The sequence below is a fragment of the Galendromus occidentalis genome, unplaced genomic scaffold, assembly GCF_000255335.2.
Source record: "Galendromus occidentalis unplaced genomic scaffold, Mocc_1.1 scf7180000077512, whole genome shotgun sequence".
Classification (NCBI taxonomy): domain Eukaryota; kingdom Metazoa; phylum Arthropoda; class Arachnida; order Mesostigmata; family Phytoseiidae; genus Galendromus; species Galendromus occidentalis.
In genome coordinates this window covers 428748-450857 of record NW_003805500.1, presented here as the reverse complement: position 1 = coordinate 450857, position 22110 = coordinate 428748, and the positions used below count along the sequence as shown (strand labels likewise).

General features: G+C 51.3%; 2 protein-coding genes across 2 annotated transcripts; one reads left to right on the top strand and one right to left on the bottom strand.

Moving 5' to 3' along the window:
- The first annotated feature begins 3768 nt into the window (after positions 1-3768).
- On the top strand, positions 3769-10777 carry LOC100904197 (serine/threonine-protein phosphatase 6 regulatory ankyrin repeat subunit C). Its single transcript, XM_029112525.1, has 14 exons — positions 3769-3779; positions 3892-3994; positions 4177-4348; positions 5886-6125; positions 6545-7348; positions 7434-7629; positions 7730-7889; positions 8019-8196; positions 8401-8678; positions 8769-8983; positions 9069-9638; positions 9759-9991; positions 10109-10363; positions 10467-10777. The coding sequence occupies exons 1-14, from the start codon at positions 3769-3771 to the stop codon at positions 10625-10627; spliced, it is 3576 nt and encodes a 1191-aa protein (XP_028968358.1). The 3' UTR covers positions 10628-10777.
- Positions 10778-15345: 4568 nt separating this feature from the next.
- LOC108864732 (pollen-specific leucine-rich repeat extensin-like protein 1) lies at positions 15346-15955 on the bottom strand. Its single transcript, XM_018640914.1, has 2 exons — positions 15938-15955; positions 15346-15795 (listed from the first exon to the last, which is right to left on the bottom strand). Exons 1-2 carry the CDS (start codon positions 15953-15955, stop codon positions 15346-15348), a joined length of 468 nt encoding a protein of 155 aa, XP_018496430.1.
- Positions 15956-22110: the final 6155 nt, after the last annotated feature.

Here is a 22110-nt window from a genome sequence, read left to right as displayed (position 1 = left end):
ATCATCATGAGAATAATTCTTCGGAAACACTCGTGCAAGAGCAGTGGCGGTGATCGAGCCGTCCGATGATCCCAGAATCGAATCGGAGGGGATAGGAAGGAATTCGCTCCCCGTAAGCTCCCCTCGGGCAAGGGAGCTGTTTTCCCGACTGAGAGAGCGAGCTCTGAGCGAAGACCGCCCATTCGGTTCCGGGTCGGAGGACGAGCTGCGGTGGGAAGTTTCATATTTGTGACGGATTGAAGGATATCGGTCCAGCCCAGTCAGGCGATCACTTAGTTTGTCAGATCAAACTCGTAACTGCTGCCTCGCGAGCGGGCTGCGCAACAGGCGGATAGTTCTAACGATCGAGGATCGGAGTTCGCCCCTCGATCGAACTCCCATCGGGGGTCAAAACGGTTCAAGGCGAATTTCAGCGCAACCTGATGATAAGAGATATTCCGGTCGAGTGCTGAGCGAGGCCATAGTAGGATTCCCGTGGTTGGCATTCTTAGCGCCAAACCTCAATCAAGGCCTCCGGTGTGCGTACGTGCCTGTACGTGTGTGCTGTCGCTCGTGGCCAATTGTTCAGCTGGTCATCCATTCGACGATGAGGAGATCATGCTGTGATTGGTTTACTAATGGCACGTCTTTATCTCCCCAGGCTTCCAGTTTGAAGATAAGTAGTTACATCCATCGATGCCTTCCCTCTCGTCAAGATGTGGGGATCAGAAAAACATATCCTCGACGCGGTGAGTACAAATACTCAACTTCGAAGATAGCGATTTTGAATCTCCTGAAGCTCTAAAATTCATTATCATGCGCTGTGCGAGCGGTAGTTCACTCCGGTCTCCCCCCTGGGAGGGCCAGCTCCTTTTCCCTTTGATAAACCGGGGAACTCCGGCTAATGGAGACATGTTGTGTCCCTACCCGAGAGGGACGAGCTCCCAGTGAATCTGCCCGCTGCCCGCTTTCTGGTCGCCGAGCTATCTGTGTCTGTTCGTCCGAGAAACTATCAGAGTCAACGAACTCAGGGTCCAGAACAAACAGTAACCATTCAGTGGATCTCTTTATTGCCCGGAACGAACCGCGGCTCCTCCATGCATTATCCAATCATTCATCCGGCTGGTCCCTCTTCCACCTTCATGGTGGTTAGGCGTTGAAGCTCTCAGTGAGCACAATTCGCGGGAAAAAAATTCAGTCGGGCAGCTCTGGCTGAATTTGACGACAGTCCGTCGTTTCACTTCCCCACGCGATCAAATAGGGTCGCAATCCGTGAGCATCTCCTCATGAAGAGGTCACTATTGCCGATTCCGAGGTCCCTAGGCCTAACTCTCCTCCCGCTCTCGATTTTGCAAGGAAGAGATAATCTGTGAGGCGACAGAGCCGGGAGACGCGTTGAGCTGATTCCGGGGAGAAATGAACGAGGGATACAACCTTATCGTTCCACCTCGAGTTTGTATTCCGTACCGTGTGAACGCCGAAGCACTATCAGCTCTCAACCTGCCGCTGCGTCGTTAGCTTAGAGATCTGACTCTGCACATAAAGCCATTGTCCACGTAGAAAACGCGAGGAAACACGGCGGATCGTAAACGGCAGAATGACAGGCCTCTGTCCGAGGTAGCCGTGGAGGAAATCCATGGCTCAGTCGGTCGAGTCGGTTTCCACGCCATGCGGCTGCTCCATTTTGGCAATTCTCCCGCATTAGGTAGCTCGCGTTTCAGTGCTTCGAGAAACACTCGATTCCCGGATTCCCGATTCCGGCTCCATTCAATTGATTCCCTCCCGCGTGCCGTCCCTTGGTTGGTTACGTTCGCTGTCTCGACTTTACCAAGCGGAAGAAAGAATCTAGTGTCAAAACCCTTCCGTCCAACGGCTGGGAGTGGCGAAAATTTTTGTTCTACGGATCCCTGGATCGTTGTCGTTTAACAGCTCTGCAGTTTGCTGCCGACGGCTGGGTGCCAACGAGACTGCGCAGAAATTCACAGAGAATCCTTGCATCTCCCGTTTATCCTTGCTACGGGTTGGCCGTGAAGCTCTCGTGGGCAGTTTGTGGGCAGCCGTACGACGACGACGACGACAACATCAGCCGCATCAACACGAAGACGGCGTCACCGTGAATTCTTAGGTCGACGTTCATTTTCTTCATAATCGTGTCGGGACTTCACCATGATCGGAGGGCCATGCATGGACTGAATATCCCTCGCTACGCTCTTCGATCCTCATTCCGATAAGGGTGACGGAGGGTGATGGTGATTTTTTGCGCAGCTCATCAGTCGTGAGCGAGCTGCTTCCTCGATGATCGGGAGTTTTGAACGGGAACGTCTCCAACACCCCGATTACGGACGAACAGGATTCGCCTGGGGGAAAACAGCGGGTTCCCCGTAATTGGGTCAAGGCGTGTACGGCAGTCTGAAAATTTAAACGGCCTGTCACTTCTGGAGTGAAATGAAGTTTCGGTCCCGGAAGTATTCTCCAACCGTCTCGAATCAGCTGAACGCCTTCATGTGAACAGAAAAACTCTGATTCGAAGGCTGTGTCGTGAGCTGCTATGAAATCGTCGCGGGAATCCGAATATGCCGATTTTCATCGTCAGAGTCCACATCGATCTGTTGGAGAGCCGTCCAGATCGAAGATTTAAATTCCATGCAGACGTAGCCCGGAAGGTCAGTCTCTCGTATTTTTCGCAAGAATGTATCGCCCCTCGGTGGACGATTTCGACTGTCGAAACCGGTCGAAGATTGAAGTACTACATCCGGTCACGGCCTACAAGAACCGGGTGCGGCGTTGGTTCGGAAATTTGGTCGTTGGTCGACCGGTCAGGCGAGCAGCGAGGCCTTTTCGGCGACAACTCAGCTCACGGTTCTTGTTTCGAGCTTATTCCCGCAGCCGTGAGCGTGATCTCCGATGTTCACAATCCGTCTCCAAGCACGACGAGCTATCGCTGATCGGAAGCCGTGCTCGGAGTTGCGGCTCTTCGACGGTCCGTATCTTCGACCATAGACGCGGGGAGAAAAAGTATTCGATCCGCTTTTCAAGAAGAATGCCTCGGATCCGAAGGTCTCCGTGGTAGAACAAGTCGATATTCGTTGCTTCAGCCTGGTTTCGGATTCTTCTCGCGAAGGTCACATCCATGTTTGAGTAAGAATAGATCGCAGAAACTCGCGCTGAAGAAGACCTCTTCAAAACGTAATTTACGTAGTTGCGAAATGTACTCGTCGAAGACAGGCCTTGCTAGTTTGAGTCGTAGGAGGGAGCTGCTCTGGTCTGAGAGCCAGTCTCGATTACTCTGGATTCGAGCTCGGTCGCTTCCGCGCGAGTTCTGTCTCGAATTATATTCTATGATGATGATGATGATGATGACCGACGAGATGATCGGAGCATTAGGAGCTCATGTGCAAAACGCGCTTCTCCACTGAAGAGCGAAGATAGGCTTTCCCCGGGACTACATAGCTCCTCGAGGGGTTTCCATTAGAGCTCTCGGAGGTTCCCTTTCCGAGCAGGTCCGAGTGGAAAGCTCGATCCGGACCCCAGGGAGAAAATATGTCTCTGGAGTAAGCGGCGGAAATCAATCATTGGCATCCGTCCGCGGACACTTTATATCTTCGGTGCTGTAGCGGACGTTCCGAGCGTTCTCTGAAAATCCCGCGGTGGCAGCGATGCCGCGCAGGTCGCGGATCGCTGTCGGCTCCAGAAGATACAGGCGTCGATCAGTCAGGAGCTGTTTTGGAAAGCCCGATCGTGGTACTGCGGGTGCGCTTCCGAATCGTAAACGAACGTCTAGCTGCAGCGATGATGCCAAGGTTTACCGACGCTGAGGAGGTTCCACACTGACGTGCGATATAGGAAGCAGAGCGTCGGAAATCAGATTCGGAGGCACAGTGATGTCGATCGCCAATGTCGAATCGTCCTCAGGAGCCACACAGATCCGGAACCGCTCGTCGGCTATTGTCAGAGCGGCGCTTTCAAACGATGGGCTTTCTTCGTCACCTTCCTGGTCCGCTTCAAGAAGCCCTCAGTGAGAGCAGCTCCGCAAACATCGATAGAGTCTACTCGACGGATCACTGACATTATGATGAAGGAATGAACGCGTCGGCCATCTTTCCATTAGCGGAATTCTCCTTACTCGATTCCAATGTTCGCTCCAGATCTGTTTCGATATGATCGAGTTTTTTTTCGAGCAAAATCTCTCTTCCGCAGCCTCATCTGATCCAGTCGATTTTTCTCAACGATCCCGGCCAACTTGCGAACGAGATCGAGACCTCCCCGCTACCGGATGGACCCAACTTCGCAGACGAGCAACGGAGGTCTCTGCTACACGCGGCCGCTTTCTGTGGCAACGTATACATCACCCGCTACCTCCTCGAAAAGGGTAAGCTCCTTCAGATTGTTCTGTCGTCCTGCCTTGAGCTCAGAAAAAATCTGATACATGGATTCGCGTGGAATCCCACCAGCTGGAGCCCGGAGCCGTACTAGGTTCACACCTCATCGTCACGGATGCAGACTTCAGCCATGACGTGTCCTCCGCTGGCAATCTGCATCGATAGGGAGGGATTGGAGAGGATCGCGAAGCTTGCGAATCGGAATTCACCATCAGAAGGAGACAGCGTACGAGCCGCGATTTTTTGGCGCTCGCCTCGGACCGCGCGCGTACCATCTTCTGTGCGTAATCCATTCTCGAGTGGAATGATACGTTTACGCGCGCGGAGATAGAGAAAGATTTGGGTCCACACTCGAGATCTGCCGAGTCCTGATTACATTTTTTGTCATGGAAAATACATGACAAGACGTCGACTGTCCGGTAATCTATCGCGAGACGATCGCAATGAATGATAGTGGGTCTTCTGTGCCGAGCCACGGTCATAATCGGCGTCTTTCGAGCACCGAATAGTTTCAAATGCTTCCAGTCCGTATCTTAATCGACCGTTTCAAGGTCGAGTCACTGTCTGAGTCTTTCATACAAGTGGAAACGACCGCAGCCTCTGCGATCAAACGAACGTTGATTGAATAATTAAAACCCTCGTCCTCGCTGATTATTATTCAGGAGTCCAATTATTTCCCATTCTGAAGTAGATGATGGCATCTTCATTGTGGATAGAGAATAATTCATTTGTACGCGAGGTGGGTTTGCGCGACCGATTCGGCTCGAATAGTTTCGAAACTTCTACTCAGCTTCGTGTGGTCGTTGCCATCAGCCGACTTGTATCAGTGAATGGACAGATGTATAAAAGAAGCAGAAGCTCAACCTCGTGGCCGCTGCCGCAGGATTGGTTTCAGAGCGAAATATTGAACGATCATTCAGTTCAGCCTCGAGTCTGAGAACGAGACGGATGTCTCCCCGGCTTCACGGTACGCGCCGCCGGTAACGAGCTTTCTAGATATTGAACTCTTCCGGAAGAAGCCATTCTGTTGGAATTCGATTACTAACTCACGTCCTGATCCGTCCCCTGAGGGCTCTTGTTGTGAAGAGATCGGAGCAAGGTGTCTCTGAAACCAGATCCGATCGACAGAAGTATCGAGAGTCTCCAATTCTGTTCGCCGCTTTCGCACTTCGAGAACTGCCTCCTGTCGTGAGCGGACGTCTTTCATTTTCTGAAAAGCGTGGGCGTCAGCTACGAAGATGGGTGGTGACGATCAGACAGCTATTGACACTCGTGCGTAGCTGATCTCCGAAACAGGAGGTTATGAGCTCTATGGGACTTTTCGAGCGACAGAGATGGAGGAGGATGTTGATATTGATGTTGAAATTTTCGCTCCGAGCCGGAGTTTTTTTTCTCGAACTTGGCGTTCTGAAAATCAATTATCGCTTCCGCCAATCGAGTAGCTCTGAGATCGGGATAAACGCCTATTTAGAGCAATTTCAGAAAACGCGTGTATCAGCCGTGTGACATGAACATTCCTTTCCCCAGGAGCGCGGGTTAATGCGAAGGACGTGTCCTGGATAACTCCACTCCACCGAGTGTGTTGTCGCGAGGAACTCCCCGGAAGCCGACGCGATGAAGAAGTCGTCAAACACGACCTAGGCTTCGAGTTGGACAAACCGTCCCCCCCGAATCAGAGGATTCCTCCCGGGGGAGGGCTGTCCACCGACGAACCCGTCCCACATATGACTATCAGCCATTTTCCAAATGGAACGACAGACATCAGTGGTAAGTAGCAGAGCAGAGTTCTTGCCACCCGCAGAGCCAGACCTCTTCTCCACCGAATTCCAATGCACGCCCGACAAGAAGCGTGCTCTTTGATAAAAGGGCACATATTGTTAGAGCACAGTCGATCCTACGTTCGATTGATCTCGTTCGTGGGTATTACGTCTGAATCAGCCGTCAACGACGATCCGTTGCGAGCAGGTCACGACCAGCCTCCAATTTGAGAGCTGTTCTGACAGGGGATTTGTACTCCTGGCCCTGACGCTGGGTCTGAGCGGATATTGGGATTGGGTGACTCCCAGAGGCCGGAATCCAAACAAGCGGTTCCACGAGAAATACGCCAAGTCACTGGTGCTTAATCGAAGAAACACGAGTCGGATCTAGACACGAGATTGAGAAAACCCATCCCGATTGATTTCCAGGTAACTCCATAGTCGAAAATGTTTCTCCCATCGGCGAGAGCCAATTCTTTTCGAACGGGTCCGATTGGATGAAAACCGACAACTCCTCTCGGAACGAGAACTCAATCGGACTTGTGAGATGCAATTCGCACAGCTTTCAAGGGAATACGTCTGCAAAAGATCAAGCGCTCAGCCTAAATTCTTTTATCGAGGACGAGGAAGATTGGGGTCCAAACTACGGCGAGACTTGCACCGTTCTTTTAGAAGCGGGTGCCGATGTCAGCGCTCGGGATAAACTCTGGCAGACACCTCTGCACGTCGCAGCGGCAAACAATGCGCTCACGTGCGCTGAAGCGATTCTGGCGCACCAAGAGAAAAAGCAAAACACCGCTCACAATTTCAACTTCCTCGACATATCAGACAAATTCAATCGTACCAGTCTCCATCATGCCGTTTTCAACGGCCACGTCCAAATGGCTCAACTTCTACTTGAACACGGAGCAAACCCGGACATCCTCGATAAGAAACAGAGAAGACCCGCACACTACGCCGCATTTTTAGGACACGAAGAGATGCTCAAGCTTCTCGTGCATTACGGTGCGCAGCTGGAGGTTTTCGATCAGGACCGTCTGACTCCTCTGCACGCGGCCTGTGCCGGCGGCCGAGTGAACGCGTTACAACGGTTGCTCTCTATGGGAGCGCGATTAGACGTCATTGATTCCAAAGGAAACACCGGACTGCACATCTGCTGCTTGAACGGCAAGGCAGATGTTGCCCAGAGCCTCATTGCAGCTGATTGTCCTCTCTCTGCGAAGAATCTACTCGGTGAGTTTCTCAGCGAGTGCGATCCGCCAACCCCATTACCAGCTATATCATAATCAATATCCATGAGGTTCTCATCCACTCTCAGGTTACACGCCGCTGCATTACGCGGCTGCGTCCACTCACGGGGGTACCTGCGTCGAAATTTTGCTAAACATGGGAGCCCTCGTGAATGCCAAAAGTGCGTCCGGACGCACCCCTCTACATATGAGCGCCATCCACGGTCGTGTCACCAGAGCCCAGAACCTTATAAGTGCAGGGGCTCAGCTCAACACGGCAGACAGGTGAGAATCCCTGGCGAAAAGGAGAAAAAATCGCATCGCCGAACCGGTGTACGTAAGTTATGCGGCTTAGCTCATTCTGACTCCTTCGATCGCTTTCCAGGCAGGGCCTCACAACCCTCCACATCGCTGCCAGATACGGACACGAACTCCTGGTGCAATGTCTCATAAACAAGGGCGCCAACGTTGCTGCTACCTCTCGTGACGGGAGCAGCGCGCTTCATCTGGCTGCCCTGTACGGCCACTATGCGGTCTGTCACAAGGTCAGCTTCGCGATTTTCTAAAAGTGTAGCCGTGTTGAAACGTCTCATGATTTTCTCTTTTCATCGGATAAGAATTCTGAATTCATCCCGAATTCTCGCGACTCACGATGCATTTATTTGGCGAAACAGCTGCTGTCAGCTGGAGCCGACGTTCTCGGTAGGGATAACCAAGGCAGAACTCCGATCCATTGCGCTGCGTTTGCGGGAAATCTGGAGCTTGCGGTGGTTCTAGTTAACGAGTATCTCAATAACGTGGGAAACCAGTTTGCGAAGCGAGCTGCAATCGATGCCATCGTCGACATAAATGGTGAGCTGAGGGGAGATCTCTCGCCCCTTCCGGTTGAAACAAAAATGAGATATGATGATTGATGATGTGATGAGATATGATGATTAGATGAAGTATGATTATTAGATAGGATATGTATCCATATGTTCAGTCGGAGACATGCTCTGTCGAGTATTTCCAATTGGGTCGGGCTCGGGCTAATCTCCGAGGACTAATCTGCTCTAGGTCGAACGCCTCTGCATTACGCCGTATCGAATCGAAACCAACACCGCGATGTCAACTTACTAGTCTACCTCAACCAAGAATTCCCTCTTGATGCTGGTCGGCACGATGTAGATGGCAGGACGCCTCTGCATCTTGCATGTTCCTTGGAGGATGATCTCTATGTTAACTTTTTCTTGGGACTTCTCAAGGCCGATGAATGGTGTAAATTACTCGACAATAGCGGGGCTGGACCTCTCCACTACGCAGCGTTCGCGGGCAACTGTCAGGCCCTCCAAGCGGTGGGTATTCGATTTAGATCTTCCTCCGAATGGGGGAGAAGACGAACTCATGTCTGAGTGAGGAATGACTAAAAATATTTTCGTCCTCAGATTTTATCTCAACTGGCGTCCAAAGACATTCGTGCCATTTTGGGTACACCACCGATGTGCCCGACTCAACGTTTATCTCCATTGGAACTCGCCGCTAGCCGGGGCCATCTTCAATGCTTGCAATTACTGCTGGAGTTTGCGACCAGAGAAGATGGCGACCCATGTCCCGGGAAGCGACCGGACATGTCGCTCATCCTTGCGGCCAAGCACAACAGGTGGGAGTCTCCCTCGAGTCCGAATTGACGAAAGCGATCCGAATCCGCTCCATAGGTGCTCATGATTTCTTTGTCCGCATTTCAGAGAAGCGTGTCTTGTGTATTTGTTGGACTGCGGTCTCTACGACGTTAACCTTACTGACAAACGCGGTCGCACCGCTTTAATGTACGCTGCGATGCGTTCTTCCGGCCAAACTATCCGGGCTCTCCTCGAGCAAGGCGCAGAAGTCAACATTCGGGACCACCGTCGGCTGGGAGTTCTCCATTATGCTTTCAATAATTACGAAGCGACCAAGGAGCTCCTCGAAACGGGAGCACCGATCCTGACTCGAGTCAAAGTTGCCTGCAAGAGCCCTCTGCATCTCGCTGCGCTTTCGGGCAACGCGAAAGTTCTGTCTGATCTTATCGATGCCCTGCAAGAGGATTTCCAATCAATCTCAGATAGTGTCGCGTCCGCGAACGGCCTTCCCTATGGTGGTAGAACCATCATGTCGTTGAGAGATCCTCAAGGCTATTCAGCGTTACATTATGCCTGCTATTCCGGAAACCGAGAATGCGTGGCCCTGCTTCTGAACAAAGCCAAGGAGGAGATGAGCGAGGACGCCGAGATGCAGGTCGCTCCGAGAGCTCACTTCACCGAGCTCCATTGCGCGGCGTGAGTACTTACCAGCCGACGACTCGACCCCCTATTTCTCCTGTTTTATTTTTGAATCTCGGACTGCTCGTGATTCGGCTCGACACCCTAACATGAGTATTTTTTTCCTGCTCCCAACAGAGGTCACCTCAACGGCGTATCTCTCCTCGAATCCATTCTCCAACTGTTCGGGATGCAAGCCCTGCACGCCAAAGATGCTCACGGACGGACGGCCCTTCATATAGCTGCCATACGCGGTGTGCTCCGAAACTGCGACCTGCTCATTATCCGAGGGGCCGATGCGGACGCGAGAGACAACCAGGGTTGCACTCCTCTGATGCTGGCGGCTCAATGTGGCCAATGCACCATAATCGGTGGGTTCAATCAGCCGAAGATTGAAGATCCTTTCGGTCGATCGTATTATCAAAAATATCACCATGAGACCCTGCTCAGACTACGTTCCTAATGTCCGTCTCCGAAATTTCACGCAGAGCATCTGCTACGTCGCGGTGCCGATCCTTGTGCTCAGGACTTCGAAGGCAATAGTCCTCTCCATCAGGCTTGCATACATCATCAAGAGAGCGTAGTACAATTATTGCTGGAAAATCACGAGTTGGGGAAACTCGTGAACCTTGCTAACCACGAAGGCCGCACCGCCCTACACCTCGCGGCTCGGAACGGCCTAGTCACCGCCACACAGTTGCTCATTGTCAAAGGTGCTGACGTCGTCGCGAAGGATAAGTTTGGTAAGCGAAGCGAGTATTCTGAGATTCCTCAGCATCGACCAATCTCCTTCTATTGGGAGGTCTTCCAATCAGGTGGCTGATCGTCGTTTCTTCGTTTTCACAGGTCATACTCCTGCGTTGTGTTGCGCGACAAATGCTCAGGTTGCTCGATGCCTTAAACTGATTCTCGATGTGTCCCCTTTGGCGTTCTCGGCGTCCGGAGCGTGTCCGGACATACCCAGTCCGCCTCTCAGTGAGGAGGAGGAGGAGAATTTCACCCACTGAAGCACTCTTCAGACACAAGTACAACAACTACCGATAGTAGCTCTTCGTGCAGGATCGATGGCGTAGCCAAAATGGAACCTGAGTTACAAAGTATTAAAAGGGGCTAAGAAAGAAAACAGCACACACGAAATGCTTTTCTAGTTATCGTGATGGCTGTGTTGATTTTCCGTTGAGTTGGAAAAAAGAAAGAGAGAAAGAAGGTAGCCGGCAGCGCATTCAGAGCATCTTATCGGCGGCTTGGAAGAAGTCACGACAAGGTGCGGAAGCGAGCAGCCATCTAGCCATTCACCGTGTGATAAGACCTTCGGTTCCACATGAGAATCTTCGGTATGTGGGTCTTAAGCAAGCGTACACCAGCCTCCTCTCGGAACTAGCAATCACGTCAACCTAGGACTTTTTGAGGAGAAAATTGAGCAAGCAAGTATCGAGCATTGACACCACATACACACAGATTTTTAGGGAAACGCGAGTTAGTCTCGAAAATTCTTCCTGAGTGATCACAAGAGATTTGTGATCTTCCAACCAACCTATAACACCAGGGATGTTCCGCTGTGATCGCCGGCCCTCCCGTCGGACGCTGTTGGCGTCGTCGATCTGCTCAAGGTCGCCCTCTATTCGTCCGACGATTCGGAGCAGCCTGGCTTCAGTGAGCTGACGGACCGTCCATTTCAACCTTGCCTTGATCAGGGTTCTGATCTCCGAAGAAACACCATAGCTATCTAGATATCGGATACGAAAAAACATGCATAAAGATATACTTACGATAATATTATTACTAGCAGCAAACATCTAGTTCTTCGCGTGGGTAGAGTAAGCGATTTTTTATCAATGTACTTGATGATGATTATAATGGATTCAGATCAATCCAATGGGCAAGCGAATTCCGCTCGACCACCCGTGAATCATGGTTGTCATCATGATCCGATGGGCGCAGTGCTGATTGATCACGATTATTATGATTATTACATCAATATGATTATATATTACTATAATTATAATTATCATCGACACTGCTATCCAAATAGCTTCTTGTCAGTCGAGCATTTCCCTTAAATCTCGTTTCGGGTGGTCTAACCTCTCGACTCTTGGGGAAGGGGGTGCAAGACCGGCTCCCCTCCCTTGAGGCTTCAGGTGATGAACGCTTGACCTAAGGGGAGCTCAAGCTCCTATATCGAATCGATAGCCTTAAAATAATAATGAGCTCCATTCGAGTGTCCCGGTCCTGCGGGCCCGAAGAACTCTTGCATACTCGGTGCGCATCGGGCCGTCGAGTATGATTCATTAGCAGTCGTGCTATTTTCTTGTGGGGGATTTCCGATGGCCAACTTATCTAATACACATGAGGGTTCTCCACAGAAGGTTTACCGTGCCGATTGATCGTATCCGGATCCTTCGACCCATCGTAGTGTCACCTTTCTTCAGATGCAGAGAAAGTCCGATGTTAATGATAATTAGAGTGCAGATGGAATCGATGGGATCGGGCTTTTAACCAGGCGCACCGAGCTGCATTTCTGGGGGCAGTTTTCGAGGTTCGAGAGGACTATACGTCAGATGAACGAAACTGAGTGCTGTCGCTTGGGTTCGAGTGGACAATCTTTCTCCAATTGAAGTCCGCGATCTTTAAACACGAATTTGTGGGATGCAGAAGAGGTGACGCGCTGATCCAAGTCATAGTGCTGGGCATATACACGAAATAATCAGCAGAATACCCCAATCAACGACCGAATCAAGAGATAGCATACGACAAATTGAACGGAATGGCCGTGCATCATGCACCAGTTTCGAGAGCTTTCATTTCAAATTATCGATTCCTCAGCCCTCGAACATATTGTTCTCGGTGCGTGAGAGGTTCCATGAGGAATATAACCGTCAGAAGTAGACTTGCCCGAAAACTCGAAACGGTGACTGCTGTCGAGCCCGCGAGCGGGAGACACCGCATCAAATTGAACCTGGATGAAGTTTGATCGTGTTATCTCCGACGTTTCCATTAGTGAAATTGTGTCCTCTTGTCCCAGGAAAGTCCCGTAGGGTTAAGTTTGTAGCCGTAGTCCTAATGTATCCTAGCAAGAATTCAACCAACCAACGAAGCACCCAACCACCTCACGGAACCGAGCATATTATAGAATTACCGTAATTATATAGTGTCGCTTGTTAAGCTGGCTAGCTAGTCGTTGTCCCCGTGGGACCCTCAAAGTGAATCCCGACTCTTCAAGCTCCCGTCAGTCTGACCTGCAGTGATTCGAAGGAGTTACCGAAAGGCTGTTCCGCCGGTGTCCTTCTCGCCCCTATATCTCTACATATTGACTGACGAGCCTTGGAGCTTCTGTGATCTGCACGGTGCAATGTCTTTCTCACGCTGACTTATTCTGTGAGTCAACTCCAGTATCTACTCGTATGAACTTTCACAGTGCCTCTTTCACCTACTTACCTACCTACCCGTTTCAACAACCTTTATCTATCTTTCTACCTATTGATAACCTACGGAGCAACAATCAGTGAACCAATCATACATTTATTCTCAAGTTCCCCGCCGCCAAAAAATGAAGTCGCGCTCACAGAGTTCTGTGCTTATGATGAACTCGTTGATCTTGATACCATTGGAATCTGGTGAATCAATCTCATTCATCGCCATGCTCACAATAACAATGTTGAAGGCCGTCTGGAAGGATGAAAAATAAAATTGTCGATAGTTACTTACAACCGTTGTCTTCAATCGATGAAGTCGCGAAGGTCGATGAGCACGTCGGGAGCTCGCAGCGGAGACCACCTAAGATTTGAAAAGGGTTTCGCTCTTCGGGATGAGGAATGAGTAACCGGTATGATTGTCATCATGAATCCATTCTGAGGGACTTCCGTTCTTTTCTTCATCCCATCCGATGATGCCTCTCCGCAGCCTCGTACCAAGCGTGGCTTCGACTACATGAATTGAATATTCTGAGTGAATCAATGTGCAGGACCCAGGAATGATTCTTCGGAGAGACCTCGTTTTGTGAAGCCATGTATCATTCTACCTCGAAACGTTTCCCGCATCGCTGAGTGTCTCCGAATGATCTCAGCACCGAAAATCACGCCTTGGATAATAGCTTCCGATATTTCGAATAAATAGTTTCGAATATTTTGTCCAACCAGCTAATATTGTTCTTTCTGGTGTTTGGAGCAGTCCGAACGAGTCGGTCTTCAGCGCGACGGAAAGATCTGTCAGGAAAAGGCTCCTCGACACGAACTCCGATCTCTCTCCGCTCGGATCATCCGATAGCGCGGGAAGTATCTGTATCTCGGAGCGGAAACTCCCTCTCTCCGTGGCGCTACGAGGATCCTCTCTCTCTCCTATTGTCTCATCGTTCAGATACGTTCCAAAAGCCGTTACAGTGTAATCAGTCCAATTTCACAGTGTAATGCACACGGTGTGAGAAAACGTTCGAGAGGTCCCTGAGGCCCACCAGAGGCGACAGGTGAAGAGCCCCCAACGTAACGTCAATGGAGAGGCCCGAGGCCCGGTCTCCACATCTGCATGGGGCCGTGATGATGATGACGGGAGGAACGAACTAGGCAGTTCACAAGTATGTCGCTGACTGTGCTGCCATCGGGAGCCACGAGCCTGTGACGTCTAAGTCTACAGCTGACAGCGACTGGTCATATGTCCTGGCACTAGCGGACCGGATCCGCAGAGTTCTTTTCTGATGCTTATCTATTATGCCAGGGTGTATTAAGGAAGTTCATTTCGAGATAGAGAAGACGAAAACGGAAGCGATATCTCCTTCTACCATCGTCCTGTCTCGCAAAACACTTCGGGAACTGAGCCGAGGACGGCATTGGCTGATCAGCGGCAGAATAACGGAGCCGGGGTCGTGTCCGGAACCTATCTGCGTACCACACGGACAGTATGACAGTAATTTTCCGAGAGCGAATTGAAGTAACGACGCGGGCTCGGGATTTTAGACTCGCTGGCAGGGATCCGTTTTCCCGCAACCGAACTGGAATATCGACGTAGGATTCAGATACATAGTCGATTTTTCATTACAGATCATAATTCGAAGATTAGTGCCATGGATGGCGGATATCTGAATGCGTTCTTCGACAACCTCTCCTGCTTCCATCGAGAGCACACGCATCAGAGCGCTGAAGCTCGGAACATGAACGCATCACAAACGCAATACGATTCGGAAGGGGCTCTGGAGCTAGCAGACTAATGGAGTCCCATCTTCCCCTTTTGGGGGGAGGGGTCCTCCTCACGAATTCCCTCCTGTCATCCGCTCCTCCGAGCCAGCCCGTGAAAAAAAACACGCAGAATCGACTCTTATCTGACCGGCCCATCTCAGGTGGAAATCCAGAATTTTTGGAAGATTTGATTCCCGAAAGCCTTGATTTTTCCATCTGCACTCATTTCGGGATTCGAAACCTGTGTCCCTTATAAGCCGACGCCGACAGTTGGTCAGCTCGGGGGCGGTGGTTCCTCACCCGTTACCGTGCTCGCCTCCGCTCGGCTAGAAAATCGGCCTGATATTAGCAGAGAAGAAACGGCGAATCCCGATCCGGGTCACAGAATCCACGCTCAGTTCTCGAGTCCCGGATCGCTGCGAGGCCAACTCGGAATAAGTACAGACCTTAAGCTAATTGAGCTCAAGTCAAAACCGGTAAAGTCTCTTTATTCGGACGCTCGAACAGATATACAGAGCAGACGAGGACTAGAATAGACAACTCTGACGAGACCCGTGTGGCTAGAAATGTCTCGAAGGCAACTTCCCTGCGTAGTGATGCGGATCGTGCCTGAATGCCGGTAGAGGCTGCACAGGCGGACCGTACGCCACCGGTACCGGTGCAAGGCGGGGCAGCGCTGGGGCCGCGTAGATGGTGGGTGCCACGTGCACTGGAGGCACCGCGTGATTTATGTGGCTGGCGTAGGAGTAGGATGTGATGTATGGAGTGTGAGGGGCAGCGACGATCGGTGCCGGCGCAGCGACGGCCGGTGCCGGCGGATAGTAGGCTACCGGGGCATGGGGAGCGAAAACAGGTGCCGCAGGTCCATAAGGCGTCGGAATCGGTGCTCCATAGGGGCCTGGCCTTAAGAAAGTTGCTCCGAAGACCTGAGGAGCTCCTAAGAGGGCAAGCAGTATGAAGTGGATCATCATGACACTTATTCGATCTACGTATCCGGCTCGATGGTGACTCTGAAAGGGCCGGGTACGGGGCTTTTATAGCTCAAGCTCCCGAAGGCATCTGGGAAACGGTAGCGCGTCATGAGCTGTTGGAAAAATATGCAGGTGAAAAGTGAAATCATTCGGTAGACCCATGAATGTTTGATGCGTTCACCGTAAAGTTGGCGTCCATGTTGCGCATGCCGAAAGGAAAGCGAGCCGAAAGGTTCAGATCCGCTCGGGCCGGCAATGAGAATAATACGCTGGAAACTGTGACGAATCGCCAGTCTCGGAGGTCATTCGGTAGTATGAGTGACAAACATGCCTTTCATCAAGGTTACTGACAAATTCTTGAGGGAATAATCATTTCGGTCCCCGCTGGTTTCAGAAAGCGCTCTTCGGATTGAATTTTCGGGGCAATCCACGGAGGATTCCGGTTTCGCAGGGGGTTGTGTCTTACCCGTCATTCCGAATCCACTCGGTATACCAAGCCCATGGAAGATCTTATTGCCTCTGCTTCGCCGATTTGGTTCGGTACTGGTCGAGCGAAGTCGGCTCGTCCCCGGTTAGTTCAGCACGGATCACCGTCACACAGGAAGACCAACGAGCTGCCTCGTCGTATAGCACCTCAGAGTCTGCGTTGCTGAGGGAAAGTGTTGAGCAAGAAGAGGTGATGCAGTGAGTTCCACAAGTCATCAGATCCAAACAATCCTAATCATCAGTACTCTCCATTTAAGCAAGGCATGCGAGTGTTAACCCCCCGGTGTAGAAGACGTCACCAGTCGCCGAGCCAGCAATCAAGGTGACAACCACGGGGGACAAATGATCTAGTCACCGCATAATGATCTCGAGTCTTGCCTCATGTCTCTATCGTGCCGCATAATTCCCTTTCTTCATCCGCTGTGTTCCCCTACCAGGTTTATGCGCCTCTTGACATTCGAGATATGAACTGAAACCTCTGTGATTGAACTTGATCCGTTCCACGGCGCCGCCCGCTAACCGAGAAGTTCGTCATCCGGAGCCCTTTTCTTCGACTCGATGCTGCGGTCCCGCCGCTGCTTCCCGTGAGTAGACTCCAGGAGTCTGGTTGAAGAAACAAGGGAACGCGGTCGGGGGCTCGAATTTCGCCCCAGAATGTGGTGCAGGGGCATGTTATTACGAAAAAAAAAGCTCGTTATCCAGATTTTCATCGAGCAAAATGATCATTGAACGTGGTCCCACTGTACCTAGCGCAGGTCAGATCATCCTCAACCGCGCGAGTAGTCGATTGATCCGGTCCACAGTCCAGAGATATCTACCAGATGACCACCGGCAGAACGTCCCGCCAAGAAGCAACGGGCGTCTCAGCATGATGTCCGAGCATTGTCTTCAGCGTAGAGTTCTCTCAGCCATGGGACCCAGCCATGGGACCCCAGCCACGGATATTGACCGATAGTCATCTCATCATCTTGAGGAGACGGGTCCTTAGGAGAACAGTACGGGTTCCGTCACGGTGTTTCAGGACGGATTCTCATTTTTGATGAGGCTCCGCTCGTCCTGCTTCCTTCGCTGATATCCATCGCCGCTAATGATAGTCTCGCTTCAGTTTCCGCTTGGCTCCGGATCAGAAGCGAGTCGGTAGAGAAGAGGAGGATTCGAATGAACCCTTATTCGGAACGATCGCGTATCCGATAACGAACAGGAGCGGCCATCCCTAGATCACAAGAGAAGCCGCCTTCGCATTCGAAGTTCGCTAGTGCAGGCGAGCCTGGCTTTCAGCATTGTCGATCACAATACATTCGGGATGGATATTCTGCAGCGACAAGACGGAGTAGCTATTCGTTTTCTTGAAGGAATCTAATGCGTAGAGACTGCGGCCCGGGCCAGGGAACACTGTCTCCAGAGATGCCTGCCTCCCCTGTTCGAAATCTCTCGAAATTTCACGGTGTCAGTGTTGAGAGCATTTCATTCCCGGGAGATCGCAGTGAGTGACCGCCATCATGGAACAGAATCGATTTTTTCAAACGGGGGACTCGCTGTCGCAAGGGAACGATAGCTCTAGATATTCCTTGGGGAGTGAAAGAACGACCATCTCGAAGAAGATTCAGCGGGATTCGACGTCATCGAATGCTTAGATCCTCCTCGTGGGCAAAGGTTCCACAGACGACGGATTTGGGTGCGCGTCCCCCACGTCTTGCTTCCGATACCTTCGCCCTCCGTCTGCTGTTGGCATCGGATTGATCGCGGAGTCCACCGATCTTGAGCAGGACATTAACAGAGTCCACCGATACATTCGTGGCTAGAGGCCGTACGAGAAATCAGTCAGCCATATTTTTCAATAGGGAATGCCGCATGAGCTCAAGAGGTGGTCCTCTGCGTCTGCGCTGGACCCCTGGATCGGGCAGCTCCACAGCGAGAATCTTCAGCTCCGGAATGATTTTTGAGCATTTACTACCATTACTATGAAGTTCTGTTATCTTATGTATGTATGTATGTATGTATTGTCAGTCGCTCCACGTAAAATCCTTCTGGTTTTTGCACCGGTATATGTATATGTACATGATACAATGAGCATTTCGCTCCACCAAGCTCACATCTGCATGATTCATTAGGTTGTGCGCTTGTTCGTTATCAGTCATCACAGATCTGGTGATGAGAGCCGTGTACTGCTCGTCAAGTTAGTTTTTGTCGGTTTTTGAAGCGGGGTAGCTTCCAGGCTTCGGACGTCATTGCAGGGCAATTCCGAAATTCGCCATCGACGTTCGAGAGTTGGTCCAGCCATTTTTCTTGGTGGGTTTCAAACATCGTGGTCCGAGGTGGGTCGAATTGCCTCTGGAGGTCTTTGGTCATCAGTGGGGTTCCTGCCAGTAGGTACACCAGACGGTTTCGGGTTTTTCTGTGGAGTCCCCTGGCGATCTTCAGGAAACTCGCCTCAAAAACTTAAGGCGAGTTGTCGAGCTGAGAAAGTCCGAGGTGGCGTCAGATCACTTGAATCCCATATGAGGCTATGGGTGAGATCTTCAGCTAGAAAAGTGCGAGGGCGGTGTCGAGAGACAGCTCGCGAGTTACTCGAGACCGAGGAGAAGGCATGTCTTGCCTTAGTGATTCTTTGTCTCATGTGCCTTGCGGAGGACTTCACCCTGCGTGAGATCTCGATTCCGCGGTAGGCGAACGATTGCACCTTTCCGATTCGTTCTCCGTAGGTTCTGAAGACATCCCCGGAGGCGGGGCAGCCGCCTCTCCCGAGCTTCATGCATTTTGTTTTGTCGACGTTTATCGTCTGTCCGTTGGCTCCTGAGTATGTCTCCAGAGTTCTTACAGCTTTCTGGAACTGTCGACGTGAGCGGGAATAAAGGAGGGCATCATCCGCGTACAAAAGGGTTTCAACGAGGTCGTGGGAGTCTCTCATCGTTTTCGGTAGATCGCTGAGCAGAACTGTAAAGAGCAGTGGGCTCAAATTATCTCCCTGGGCTACGCCTGTGGTCTTTGGGAACTGCGGGTATTCCCCGATCCCGTCCTTCAGCGATACTCCACCTTCCTGTAGAATTTGGCGGGTGAGTCACCAGATTTTCGCACCAACTCCCGCTGCCATCAGGTTGCTCATGATAATGCTCCCTGGAGCAAGGTCGAATGCTGCTCTATAGTCCACGAAAAGCGCGTACGACGTAGGTTTGCCCTCTTCGCTGGTTAGTCTGATGCTGCGTGAATGAATGAAATGAATCTTCTCCTACAGGCATTCCGCGTGAGGATCTTAGTGGAGAGCCTCAAGTATCCAGAACTTTAAGGCTCATGGATGAGAATAATGTATGAGTCATAAGTCCGGTCTTCTGTTTGGTGTTCCTGAGGGAGGCTCTCTTGAGAGATGGAAGTCAATCCTCGGACCTCCACTTTTCCTCGAGCATCTGTCGTATACTTATCCTCTCTGGTGAAATAATTACCGCGTCGTCACGAGAGGGTATCAAATTCCCTCCGGGGAGGAATGAGTTTTTTTCTTCTCATTATTTTGGCCTTTCCGGAATACTTGAACCGGGACGAACCTACACCATGACACGATCCCATCAACTGGCCCGCGTTCGTAGACCATGGGTGGTTTGATACGATATCGACCTGGCAGCATGCCCATCTCCAGTGAGCAGAACGGAATCGTGAGATATCATTGTTCCAGACACTCAACTTATCAAGCGATATACGACGCTAAGGGCGTCGAATCGCCTATCCGATTTCCGTGTCCGCTGAAGTGCCTATTGGTCCGTTGTGCGACGTGGAAACAACTTCAGGGCCGTATTTCTGAAGACTATCGCTCGTTGCACTAGTCACAGATGCGTGACATCTATTGGGGATCGCGGGCTCAGTATGAGATGGGCAACGATCGCCCAAGAATCCCCGTACTCCCATCACATGATTGAGAACGCCTCGGATCAGATATCGATCGGAGAATATTCGCATCAAGAGAATGAGCTGGCCAACACCGTGATATAGCATCCAGGACGCAAGGAGGGGAATACTAGTATTCTTCATCACTCTCGTTCTTGAGGGGGCTCATCCGCGGTAAGGTCGGCGAGCGGAGACGATGCGCTCTCTGTCACCACTTGAAGATACCGAGGACAGATGGAGACGATCCTGAATATCCCGAGGGCAAGCGAAATAAGTCGTGGTCCCGGAATGAGTGAATACCGCAGGAGAATCGGCAATCCCAAGTCGGACTCTGGCTGAGACGAGAACTTCGGCGCTCGCTCACTCGAGAGAACCTCACGGAGCCTGGATTCAGAGGACGGAACGCCCGATTGAGCGACTCCGCTTATTTGCATGCTAATACAGACCGCTCAGAACAAATCGGCTATCTGACGATCCAGAAGACGTCAAAGAGCGACTATCGCCGCGGCTGATCGCTCATTTCCACAGAGAAACTCGCACGGCTCTCGTCAAGGCTCACTCTCGTACAACTCGGAAGCGTCCGTCTACGTTCCGCCGAATAATCGTTTCCGGCGTCCCAGATTCCAGGCTCAGAGATCCATCCTCGGAGAGAACACCGAGTCTGCGCCGGAAGGAGTTTCAGCGTGACGACCGAGCAGGGTTCCTGGTGAATACATATACATACCTACATAGGGATCGCTCCAGACTCTGCCCGCAGAGTCGACCCTGACCTTCGACAACACTCCCCGATCTTTGCATACTTTTCCAAGTTCTCCCCGTCATCCCTTGCCCAAATCCAACACTACCCCCGCTCATGTCTCGGCTATCTAGGCTCTCGGTACAGTATCCTCTACACCTCCCTTCCCGCCCTCTTACCTCTGCCCAGCGCCGCAGCTCCCAAGATTCATCCCTCCCTTCCCTCCGATATGACTTCGCTCGTACTTCTCCGTTTCATCTCATTCTAGTCATCTCGAATGCTCTTCGACCGCCGCACTCTTGACCGGTACCCCGCCTCCAAGAAATCGAAGCGCTCAAAGTCGCCTGTGGCTCAACTCATCCCTCTCGGGCTCCAATCATTCTCTACTAATTGCTTCACCATGAACGCGGCCTTTGCCTGCATCCAATTTTCATTCTTCAAATAAAATAAATAAAGTTTTCCGGAGATATAGAGCCGAGCTTGTTCCAGTACTGCTATCATGGAGAGCCGTGATATCCGAGACCACCACAGCGGGACCTCGCAGCGGCAGATTCACAACGAGAGGAAGGAATGTGAGTCAATCGCGTCGCTCTGGACTGAGAACCGCGAGGATTTCAGATCCTCCATGAATAACGACTTGACGGAGCTGTTCCGGATCAGTTGCCGCGGTATCAAGATCGTGTTCATCTGCCCATCGAGTCAAGTTTCCGTATGTTTGAGATTCGTATGAGCTCACTCCTGCCGCATGTTTTTTTGAGGATTCAGTAGAGCGGAAAAACCACAGCTATGGATTTGGTAAACGGGCTCACTGCGGCTAAGGGAGGCGCCGGAATCTCACCGCACACTCTCGTGAATCGCTCCCCTATCATGTCCAAACTAGAATGACTGTCATGGATACCTGTCTTTTAGAAATCTCATATCTGTGCAGGATACGATGATGGAGAGATAGCAGGGCCCAAAGTCAAACGGCGCCTCCCGATGTTTCGCGTCAATATCATAATTTTCTTCCTTGCTCGCCTGGGCTACAGTCAACCCAAGAAACCCTCCGAGTCGGGGTTCCTCCGGACGAAATCGGGGGCTCTTGAAAGCAACCATTAGTCCTTCAGGGATAGATGAGATCCTCCCAATGAATATCGATTCCCCCTCAAGATATTTTTTTTAAGAGTGGATCTGAGACTGGGGGCTGCAGTAGGGAGCGTCAACTCCGGAGATCTGCATGAAGTCTAACCTCGACTCACTTAGGTGATTCGTTCTGGGAG

Coding starts and splice junctions, on each gene's coding strand:
- LOC100904197 (XM_029112525.1), top strand. Junction 3,995..4,176: donor TCCGCTTCAAGAAGCCCTCA/GTGAGAGCAGCT, acceptor TCTCTTCCGCAG/CCTCATCTGATCCAGTCGAT. Junction 7,349..7,433: donor CTCTGCGAAGAATCTACTCG/GTGAGTTTCTCA, acceptor ATCCACTCTCAG/GTTACACGCCGCTGCATTAC.